This window comes from Xiphophorus couchianus, chromosome 6, assembly GCF_001444195.1.
Source record: "Xiphophorus couchianus chromosome 6, X_couchianus-1.0, whole genome shotgun sequence".
In the NCBI taxonomy this organism is placed as follows: domain Eukaryota; kingdom Metazoa; phylum Chordata; class Actinopteri; order Cyprinodontiformes; family Poeciliidae; genus Xiphophorus; species Xiphophorus couchianus.
Window position 1 is genome coordinate 17,050,213 of NC_040233.1, and position 11,564 is coordinate 17,061,776.

General features: G+C 37.7%; 1 protein-coding gene across 7 annotated transcripts in view; it reads left to right on the top strand.

Moving 5' to 3' along the window:
• spidr (scaffold protein involved in DNA repair) overlaps nucleotides 1–11,564 on the top strand; it is a 45,378-nt gene that overhangs the window by 32,619 nt on the left and 1,195 nt on the right. For all 7 annotated transcript variants that reach the window (XM_028020928.1, XM_028020930.1, XM_028020933.1 and 4 more), the window contains 8 exons: nucleotides 243–330; nucleotides 2,242–2,382; nucleotides 2,463–2,522; nucleotides 3,041–3,239; nucleotides 7,018–7,206; nucleotides 8,356–8,449; nucleotides 8,527–8,641; nucleotides 11,493–11,549. In XM_028020928.1, the coding sequence (XP_027876729.1) occupies nucleotides 243–330; nucleotides 2,242–2,382; nucleotides 2,463–2,522; nucleotides 3,041–3,239; nucleotides 7,018–7,206; nucleotides 8,356–8,449; nucleotides 8,527–8,641; nucleotides 11,493–11,549 (943 nt within the window). The remainder of the gene's footprint in view (nucleotides 1–242; nucleotides 331–2,241; nucleotides 2,383–2,462; nucleotides 2,523–3,040; nucleotides 3,240–7,017; nucleotides 7,207–8,355; nucleotides 8,450–8,526; nucleotides 8,642–11,492; nucleotides 11,550–11,564) is intronic.

An 11,564-nucleotide genomic window follows, 5' to 3' on the forward strand; every position in this document is an offset into this window, starting at 1 on the left:
TAAAAGGTATTTTGTGTGCGTTTCTGCTCTGCCAGCCCTGGCATGCTCTCTGTTGATTGTAGGTGGTTCAAAAAAACAGGCAGTCTTTACAAATTCATGTTTCAGTGGAAGTGAAACCGGCTGTGAAACCTTTCATTCCCCTCACTCAAGTCCCTCATTCGGGAGTTTCTCCTTCTGTCCCCCCTCTTTTGTGCCCCTCCTCACTCTTCCTTCTTTTTTTTTTTTTTGTTTCTTACTTGCAGGCACTCCAGGCTTTTCAGCTTGATAGACAGTCTGTGGCCCCCAGCAACGTCTCTGAAAGATCATGGAAACTCGCTTAGTATGCTAAATGTAAGTTCTCATTATAGTCACAATAGTTTAATCCCCTGAGACGAGGCTATTCATTCATCTACCTTTAATGTGCTAATTTAGGATCATTTAATGCATGTGTCCATGAAGACAAAGCAACCAGAATTTTAGAATGTGATCTTTATAGATTTTTTTAATTACTATTGTGAATAAATTTGCACTGATAATTATGTATTTTCCATTTCTTTAATACTGTATCAAGATTATATTGCCAGTTATTTTATCTTACCTGTCTTTTGAACGACTTTCTCCCTGGCTCAATTTGGTGATTATAGTGTAAAAAACTTAACACACAAAACACACTTGGGGGGGAAAAAAGAGCAGATACAAATCTTATAAACTATTGTTTTATGAACTTTTTTAAATTGTATTTTTTAGTGTCTCCTTCTGTAAATGGTGCATTCAAAGACCAATAGAAAAAAGCAGCGGTCCTAAGAGTATGATGGCTCTGCAGTGCCAAGTTTACAGTTCTAACATAAACCAACACAACCCTGACCCACCTCAGTTTGACAATGAGGACTACCAAGAAGAAACAGAATGCGGGGCAAATCAGTGAAAGTAGCTATTTCTTGATATCTAAAGCACAGGGGAAAAAAATACTTGTGTAGCATTGCTTAGTTGCTTTAGTCACCGATGCTAAATGCAAAAAAGGCATTAGTAAGTACATTTTGCCTTTCTATTTCTAAAATAGTGAATGCACCATTTAAGTTGACATTAACGTGTGCCCTATATTGAATGATAGAGATTTTGTGTCAAATTTGTGTTCATGTTTTTAGGTATCACTGAAATTTTCACAGAATCACCTAAATGAAAACAATTCTTGCCAAGTTGTTTTTTTTATTTTTGACAGATTACTTCTAAAATTTTGCTACCAAGTCACTGCTAAATGTAACCAAACAGTAAAATGTTAAGACGGCAGTTAATTACTTAAAAAAATGTTTTGAGTGGAAAAAAACGTTTGGCTGCGTGTGAGACGAAAAATGTAACTTGGTAACATTCTTTTTAGTGCTCAGAGGCAAGTGCTGTCATTGACTGGTGTTTACCATCCGCTCAAAGTCTGCAACCATAACACTTAACACTTAATAAGTTTTTATTTCTATTAATTTAAAAGATTATGGCTTACAGTTAATAAACACTCAAAATTTAATTTCTCAGAAAATTATAACATTAAATAAGGCCAACAATATTTTTTTTAAATGTATATAAAGAAATGGCAGCATTCGCAGCACACTGAAAAGTGTATATGAGCTACAGAATAGGCACTTAGTATACGGTCTTTGCAATATGCTCTGCTTGGTTTTCCTCTGTAGACTGCAGTTATTCCTGTTCTTTGTGCACCTTTTTCTACCCCACTTTTTCCTTCCACTCAATTCTCCTTGAATACAGAACTCTGTGAACAGTGAGCTTCTTTCAAAACATCCTTTTGTGGCTCACCAAACGTGCAAAAAGTCAATCTTCTGGACAACTGTAAAAGTCAGCAGTCTTCCCATCATTTGTAGCTCATATATGGCAGTTTCTGAGGAACTGAATTTTTGGTTTTCATCAACTGTAAGCCACAGTTTTCAAAAATAACAGAAACAAAACATTAAATTATATCACTCTTTGTTTAGCCAACCTGTCAGTTTTTATTTGTGGAATTCTTAAATTAAAGTATTTTTGTGATAATTTTCTAATGATTTTCACCGAACTGAAAGTTAGCTGTCCTTCAGGAGTCTAAGCCTGCAAATACCCATGTCATAAGTACTCATAAGTACCTACGAAAATCAACTTTCCAAAGATTCCAATGATACATTTATATTTCATTATATTAATAATAATTTCTGGAACTTTTAAGAGTAGGGAAGGAATATATTTTTGTTCAATATGGAGATCTCAAGTGTCCCTTGTGTGCAGGAAATCAGCTCTCCAGGTCCACCTCCACGTTTCTGCTACCTGCTGTCGGGTCATCAGAGATCAGTAGAGCCCAGAGAAGGGCAAACCGTTTCACCACTCTACCTTCACCCAGCAAGCCAGACCCTACGAGACATACTGCATGTGAGCACTTCAGCTCAGCAAACACACAGAAGCATGTGCATACAGAATCTTAATACCTTGCAACTTTTTTTATCCCTCAGAGTGAGGACAAATCCTGTTGCTGCAGTTTTATTGCCACGGTTTTATACAAAAGAATGCAGGTATTTTTTCCTTCAGTCTCAAGCCACGAAAAGACATTGATTTAATCTCTTTTCAGCTACAAAAAGAGCAAATATTAGGTCTCCCAAGCCCCTTATTCATCTTGTTAAGATTATTTAAACTAACAGACTGATAAGGTTGGACTCTGACGTAGAGAGCAGAGCTCCTATCGCTCTGTTTGACCATCTGTACGAGGCTCGGCCATTCCTCATCACTGATTGGCAAGAACTTTAACCTTTGACCAACACGAGATAGTAGCTCAGATCAAAGTGATGGACTTTAGCACACTCACACCACTTTTTCATGTTATCGCCCTAGTAAACCAGCATTGTGTGCAACCTCTTGAACGAGTGATCTTGTCAAAGAAGTTGCTTTTTTTTTAAGATGCAAATTGTTGTCATCCAATTTCTGCTTTGTCAACTTTGGTCACGTAATATTTCCTTTAAATTCTCTTTGTAGGTCATTGTGTTTCTAAGTAATTCATTTTCTGCTTTTGTGTGCTGTTCTGGTTGGACTTTAGAGCACTGATGTAGGCCGTGGGGAGGTGTGGTTGGTGCTGACAGACCCCAGTCTTCAGGAGGAGCAGCCCGAGAGGCCATGCAGGCGAACAGTGGCTCTGTGTGTGAGCACTTCCTGTGTGCTCACTTCCTCTGTCCTCGAAGCACTGAATTCCCCTGCCGTCTGTGAAATGTCGTTCAGAGATGCCATCAGAGAACATGGTAGAGTTTTGTAGCGTCCTATCGAGGGATTTGTGTTTCACCACACATGATTGTGTGCACCAAGTTCTCACACTAGCTGAGAGAAATCAAGACTTGTATTTAAAATATTCAACTTTATATCTGTATTAGAGAAGGAGTAATATTTTAACAATACAATATTATCTACTACTTATGTATGATCTGCTTATTACACTTCCACATTAATCAATGACAAGTTTACGATAGCTAGTTTAATGGAGTTTGTACTTTTAAATTAGGTCAAGTATATTCAGTTGGAAACAGGAGCTACATACGCTGCTTAAAAAGACACAAGGAAAGAACATTATTGGAAAATATTGAAGCTGCATCTCTAGACACCAGTCAGGAAGCTGAAGCATGGGCACAAGTTGGCCACTCCAAAGGACCATGATCCAAAGAATGTGACCGATTTACACAAATTGTCACAATTATTTTCGTATTCAGAAAAAAATGTTTGGGTAATCCTACTTGCAACAGGAAGAGTTTAGTTTGATTTAAAGACAGCTGAAGTAATACGTTATGTGGCTCTTTGTTCAGTGTACGCAAATATGTTTTTTTTAAGTGTATGTGTAGGCCTGTCACGATAGCAAATTTTGCTGAGCGATTAATTGTCTCAAAAAATTATTGCGATAAACGATAATATTGTCTGAAGACCTTTTTACACTGATGTAATGGAAATGACGTAATAATGCATGTGATTTCCTGCCAAAGATAGATACACTTTATTTTCAAAAGAATATTTAACACTGGAACTGATAAACAAAATAAACAAAACAACCAAAAACAAAATGGATTCTCAGTCTCCATTAACAAAAAATGTACTTGATAAAAACTAAACAGCATAAAGCCAAAGTGGAAATAAATACTGCATTCAACCTAAAGAGTGCAGATTATGAAGTCTGTATATTATGTTGCCCTTCAGTAATAATTAGATTTAAATAGAGAAGATGGGCACATCGACTACCTGATGCAATAGTTCACACTACATGATTTTTTGCTCCTATTTTTCCCCTTATGACAATCTTAAAACGTTGGTCTTTCTAAGATTGTGTGGTGTGTTACGGTAGATCATCGTTGCCGCTCCGATCTAAATCAGGGTTTTCCCCGACTGGGAGCTTTAACTACACCTGTTGAATGTGACAGGCAGCCAATCAGAAAGCGCGGATTCTCCTCTGTGTTTTCTGAGGGGAAATTACATCGGGGAATCCCAAACAGCTGACACGGCGCAACGAAGTCCAGCGGACATTGGAGATGATACGTGGAAACAACATTAATGTTTATTCAACATGCAAAGAATATAGAAATGACAAGGGAAGGAGTTGGAGTTAAATTGCTACCGCAGTTGGTGATAAACCCAGTAACTTTTCAGCTGTTATTCGTTAACGTGACGTAAATAGGTTATAATGATTTTCATTCATTCAGGACTTTACGCTGACACTAGCCACATGCATTGCAGGTAGATTGTAGTAAAGCATTGAATAATGCCTGGTTTTAAAATTAGTTAACTGGACTTGTAGCCATTATTTAGTGCCCATTGTTGGAAACCACATGGCAGGACCGAACCCGATCGAACCGTTATACCTAGGATTTCTGTCGGCTAATGTGTGGTCTGTCAGGTTTTGAAAATGGGCCGACAATCGGCTGGCAGCTCTAAGATCGTGTAGTGCGCGCTGGGCTTTACACTAAGGAAACAAGGAAGGGAGGAGTCAGTGGAGAGCACCGGAGTTTAGCCTTTTTTCATTCGGTGTCATCAACAGAGAGAGAAAAAGGCCGGAAGAGACGATAATGCAGATAATTGAAATGACGTCGATAGTTTTAATTTATGGTACGATCAATCGATTTATCGTTTATCGCGACAGGCCTATGTATGTGCAGTTGTCGATAAAGAAACGAATTCCACCGAAACCGCAAGGGGGAGCTCAAACTACTTGTTGGCTGATAACAGGTAGAACGCTTTTTTCCAGCTGTAATTCTTGTAAATGTAAAGGTTTCTGCAGACTACATGCATTAGTCAGAAATACAAGGGGTCAAAATACTGTCATCAGATAGGAGAAACTCACTTGAATTTTGTAAAATTATGTTTTGTTTTGTTTTGTTTTTTTACTTCACCACACCCCACTTGCTCATTTCCAGGCAAGTTGGAGACTTTAAACAAGCTATGAAGCGTAATTGCTGTGACAGAATCATTGGTTATAATTTTATTCTTGAAAATTACAATTATTTATTCTCGTAATTGGAACCTCTCCTGCAGTAGAGGAGTGACCTAAAGGCTGCAGATGCAATTTATGTAAAAAATCTCTGTCTTGAATTCCCGTAGCAGAAATACAAACAACAAATGACCAAACTAAGAAAAAAAGTCCAAAGTTTATTAATGAAGTTTCCGGGGATGAAGCTTAGCATAATCAAATGTACCGTATTTTCCGGACTATAGAGCGCACCATACAATAAGCCTAACCTACAAATCAAAAAAATTTTTTAAAAAAACTGGAAACGTACATATATAAGCCACACCGGGCTATAAGCCGCTGGTATCTCCGCTGCTCTCGGTTTTCTGCAGGAGAGCGCAGCGTTCTAATAAATTTGCTGGATTTATTAAGGCGCAGCCCTCCGTCTCCAACACCGAACCATGGTTTCGTTCACGCCGAGCTTACGTGCAGCGGCTCTATTTCTATCCTGTACTGCCAGATTGATAGCCCTCAACTTAAAAGCTGCGTGAATTTGATATGAGTTTCAAGGAATTTCTCCGTCGTGCGTAGTGCTAGCATGTGCTTGTTCTAAATGAAAATTAGCGCTTTCTTCTTTGATTTCCAATTTCGACTTCCAATGATTCACTTCCTGCTAAAGAGCCCCCTGGCGGTTGAAGAAAATCCACAGAAAAGCCGCACCGGACTATAAGCTGCGTGGTTCAAAGCGTAGCAAAAAAGTAGCCTCTTATAGTCCGAAAAATACAGTATCTTTCATTTGAAATGTGAACTGCCAAGGAGTTGAAACTGCTAGATGAGTGAAACGTAATTCTGGGACTGTTTCGCCAGCAGAAGATGTTCAGCACCTACCACAAAACTAAAGACTTGTCACACCAGAACACACCCACACCATCAGACAAGGTTCCATACATGTTGTTTAGACCCACTGGAATAAACCAGCAGCCAAGCACAGAAAGGTGTTTTTTCTTCTTTTCTTTTGTTTTTTTACATTTGAACAGCGTGAATAACAAACTTCAACCCACATTTTTTGGAATAACTTCAGGGAGCTGGTATTACTCACCGGATGCACATTGACAAGTGCAACTTCTTATTTCCCCAAATCTTTGCAACCAAGCAAAGTTAGCTTGAAACATACAACCTCAAAAGCCACATTTATGGGAAATATTGAAGTTTCATTTACTAGAGTAATGCGATAAGCAAAAAGTGTTCCCTTGCTTTTTTCCAACGGTTGGACAGCAGTTAATAAGTTGAGTTGAAGACATTTTGTTTTAAATTAGGATTCAGGGGGTGAACCTGTCAAAACCTTTCCACCTTTTGAACCAAGTGTTGCATGGGTGTAAAAGGTCAAAAAAAGGTTGTTGCTCCAGGGAAGGGTGTGAGAAAAACAATTTAATATTGCGAAGCGATTTATTTTTTATTTTTTGTTACTTCCTTTATCACTGAATTTTAATTAATCCAACTTTTGGTGTGAGGAATCTCACTGCATCTAAATGAGAGGCGATGTGTGTTATGTTTGCAGTAAAGTGTTTTTTTTTTTTACTTATTTGCATATTTAGGTGTGCTCCTCTGTGCGGAGCAGTCTGTCATTGAAGTGTATTCAGTACAACCCAAGAGTAGTTTTGAGACCACCACAAGGCAAGACTCACTTTCCAGCTCTGAGCCCCAGGTGAAGACTCTGCCTCAGCCTCTGAGACTGGATTCCCTAAGTTTGGAGACCGCACCCAACTCCCTCTGTAGTCTCACAGGTCTGTCTTCCTGCCTTTCTCTCAGTCCAGTGGTTTTCCATGCGACTCCTCTCATCTGATTTCTGCTGCTGAACCTGTCCGACTTCATGTTCTCTCTGTGTGGGGAAATAAATAAAAAAATCATTTTTATATTTTTACAACTTTACAGCACAAAAAAGAGCTTTGATGTTGCTTGCAGGCAACTGTGATGTGATTTGTTGCTCCGTCTCTGTCCTCGGGGCGTCATTTTGAGACACAATGTAGAATAAAACTCATGAAATATTGTAGAGTTTCTGTCCATTCCCACATATTTTGCAGGAAAGTAAGCATATGTGGTCCCATGATTGTTTGAACATCTGTTGTGACAATGATGTAGTTAGTTTTCAATAAATCTTTAATCTCTTTGGACACAAGCAGTATCAGTTTGATGTTTTAATCCTTTTTTAATGTTTCCTCTCATCAATTATTAGTTCCTCTTATGCAATTGCTCATATAGTAAAAGAAAAGATTTTCTATTGTGTTGCAGTCTTCTGACTCATCTGCTTCAAATCCCACCGAAATGCTGCATAACGTCTTCCTGGTTTCTAATTATGTAAATGTGGTTTTGAAGCCTGTAGCAGATAATAATCTGCATCTGCTGCCTTCACGTCACATCTGAGAGCAAAGATCACATCGTGAACCCACTCAGCGTTGGCCTTTCCGGCCATCCATGTTTGATCAGGTGGTCGAATGAAAATAAAACGCACTGTTTGCGCTTGTGCACAAATTGTACCTTCTGGAAATTACGAGCAAAGAAAAGGGGGGAGGGGGAAGCTCAAAGCAGTAAGTCGAATAATTTCTTATCGGTTTTTGCAATTGGTATCCTGTTTAAGGTTCCATGTTTGCAATGTTAGGCAGCAGCTGTGGTTGTGAAGTGAGTTGTTTTTAGGTGGGGAGAACATTTCTGCTGCTTTTATCGCTACCATCTTTGATTAAAAATAAAAAGGATGCTGTTATCTCCTACGCCCTGTCATAAACGTACAAACACTTTAAAGCCAATGCTTAGATTGTCTATCAATGTTCCTCTTGCTTAGCTTTACAAAAACAGGCAATGTAAATTTATTTTTCTGAAACTTCCAAACCATTCGTTGGCCATAAATGTTAATTTGTCATTTTGCTTCTGTGTATCAGGGGTGATAATTGGTGTAGATGAGAATGCAGCTTATTCTTGGCCAGCTTGCAATCTTTGTGGAAGTGACAACTTAGAGGTGTCAGCAGAAAAGCCGTAAGTTTTATTTAACAAACTAAATGTCATAGTGAGAGCTCTCCAGCTCATTTAATTTTTTGTTTTTCTTTCTACAGTCAAAACTTCCACTGCATTTCCTGTAAATCAACGTTGGACAAGCCGGACACAAAGGTTCAACTGGAGGTCTTCCTCAGCTCCTCCTCATTGAGCAACTGCACCTTAAAAGTTAAGGTAGGATCATTAAAGAACTAAGCTGAAAAATATAAATGTCTTATGGCAAAACTAAGTTTACATTGATGTTGCTGAACAGTCAGGGAAAATAACTGGCAACCACTCATGAACATGATTTATAATTCTACCTGAAAAAAAAAACTAAACATACGAACCTGTCTACTTTGCACCATAAAAGCAATGACAGTTAATGCATCTAAAAACTGGTGGCTGTTTTTGACATGAGCTTTACCATGCTTTTCTCACTGAGTGAAAAAAGAAGTTGAATTTTGGTTGCATCCTGAGTGATTTTTAAATTTTCCGTAAGTTTTTTTTTATGCATCATAAAAAAATACGTCTAAAGAATGGCAGCCATTTAATGTTGCTGAAGTTGGTATCTGTTATATAGTGTCTCATTATTTTAAGTGATCTAGACAGCACCTGATTGTAAGTAGTACTTACAGTGGTCAAACCTCAACTTGGTTATTCTACATAAAAAAAATCAAAAACATAATTTTCTATCCTTTAAACTTTTTCTTAAATGTGTTTCTTTTTATGTTTTTGGTTTTTTATGCAAAGACTGACTTGGATTGAGAGGAGCAGGGAAATCTTATTTATTCTCTCTCTGATTTAGATTTCTCAACACAGTGTGAATTTTATCCAAAAATATATCAAACTTGTTTTATAAAACACAAGACATGAACAATAAACGGATTTGGTCTTATTTATCCTGATAAATTGTTTGAGAAAAAACTTTTTTGTGTGTGTTAAGGGCTAAATTGGGGAAATGTAAGACAGAGGAAGGCGCTCACCCAGATCTGCCACTAATAGCTTGAAAGTTTGTTTTACATGCCGTTGTGTGTATAGTCCAGGTTAAGTCCCTGCCTCCTTATTACAAAACGTTATCTATCTTAAAATCTTTAAAGCCATTTGACATGAGGCAGTTGGTACACGCAGGTGTTGCTAATCTCGTTAACTAAAACGGTTTAAGCTAATAAGAGACTTTTCTTTAAAGTCACTTGCAACACCTGCATTAACCCTCTGTTTGAAGTGAAAATGGCTGCTGAGGTGTCTCAATCTGAGATGTGTTCATTTCCGGCAAAATACCCGCTTTAAAGTCTGGTGGCTGTTTTCTGTCGTCTGTAACGACCATTTTAGATTCTCTTTTTTCCTTGCTGTTGCTTAAACTGATTTTAATGGCTTCGCTGATTTTTTTATTTATTTTTTATTAATATTATTATTTTGTAATGAATTGAACAAAGTGAACTAGCTTATTCTATCTGTTTGTTTGCTAACCAGTTGTCTTTTTTAAATGACAACTGCTTGACAACTTAGTAACTTTTTTACATTTTGTCATAACAACCGCAATTATTTTTCTATTTTAATCAAATCTGGAAAGTATGTTGTTCATATGTATTCACCCACCCTTTACAAATCTTGTGGATTTACTGTAGAATAACTATTAACAGTAGTGGATGTCTTTTTGGAAATGTCTGATCAGATCTCTAAACTGCATGCAAATTGTTTAAATGCTTGCCATTTTCCTTGGCAAAATAGCTCAGATGCACATGCAGTGTGTCTGTAAACAGTAATTTTCAAGTTTTGCCACAGATTCTAAATTAAACTTGAGTCTGAAAACTGACTGGAGAAATGCATCTTTGTGCATTTAGTAACATTGTCTTGTTAGACGATCAACCTCCACTCTTGCCTTAAGTTATAGTGGCTGCAAAAGAAATGTCAGTTTTCCACCACAAATCTCACCAAAGAACCTTCACATGTTTGCTGTATCCCCTTCTTGGCTGGTTGCAAACTTTAAATGTGACTTCTTACGTCTCATTTTAACCAATTGGCTTTCTTCGTGGCACTGTTTTCGGATAAGCCATACTTGAGTGAGGGCATGACTAGTATCGTAGCACTAGTAATTGCTTACATGTTGACATATTCTTCATGCCTGTAGTTTTTTTTTTTAAAGAATTATCTCCATCTTGGCTGTTACTCTGATTAGTGCTGCAGCTGGGTGGCCTTTCAGTTTAGGTGGTCAGTCATTCTTCAGAAGGGTTGCAGTGGTTCCATTCCTACTCTTTACTACAATGTACTACAACTTTCTCTTTCAACTGACCTGTCTGCTGTGTTCCTCTGATCGTCATGATGCTGTTTGTTTGTTAATGTTCTTTTCAAAGAACAGTTTTATTTATGGAAAGACTAAATCACACACAGATGAACTTTGTTTAGTAACTATGTGACTTTGGGATGTTATTAGTTACTCTGGGTTTTATTTATTGGTATAAAAGATTAAAGGGGACTGAATATAAATGCACTGCTCTCCTTTTAGTATTTTTTTTTAAATGCATGTTTTTATATATAAAAAAGTTGATTCAAACTTATAACAGTTCAGCAACATGTGAATTTTGTGTAAATCTGAAGCTGCTGTCTTTGGCAGAAAAGACAAATATATTTTTTAAATCCTTTAACACACGATGGCAGAAGTGTAGATTAAACCTTTGACCAGACAATCATCTGTCCTGTAGTAACCCATAAGTGAGACACTGAATCATTCCATGTCACCTCTCCATAAATGTTACTCATAAAGCGTTTGAGTTCTGCACTGTAAAACAAAGTCTTGATAAACATAGCTTTGTGCAGAGGTCTTTCAGTGACAGAGAACTTGGTGTAGCTATGCACAGTTCAGTGAGACAACCAGTAAAAATTATCAGCGTTCTTATCGGCCTTCTCATATTTTAAGCTCTTCCAACCATAAACCAGCAGAGAGACCGCAGTCTGTTGGTGCAGCATTTCTTTTTCCCATTTACAATGCAGCGGTGATAATTAAGAGGGCATTATTGACTTCAGCATGTTTTAATCTCTCCGACAGCTGCAGCAAAAGACGATCATGTCGATCCTGAACACGCCCGTGCTGGAAAGCAGCGAGGTAGGTTTACTTATC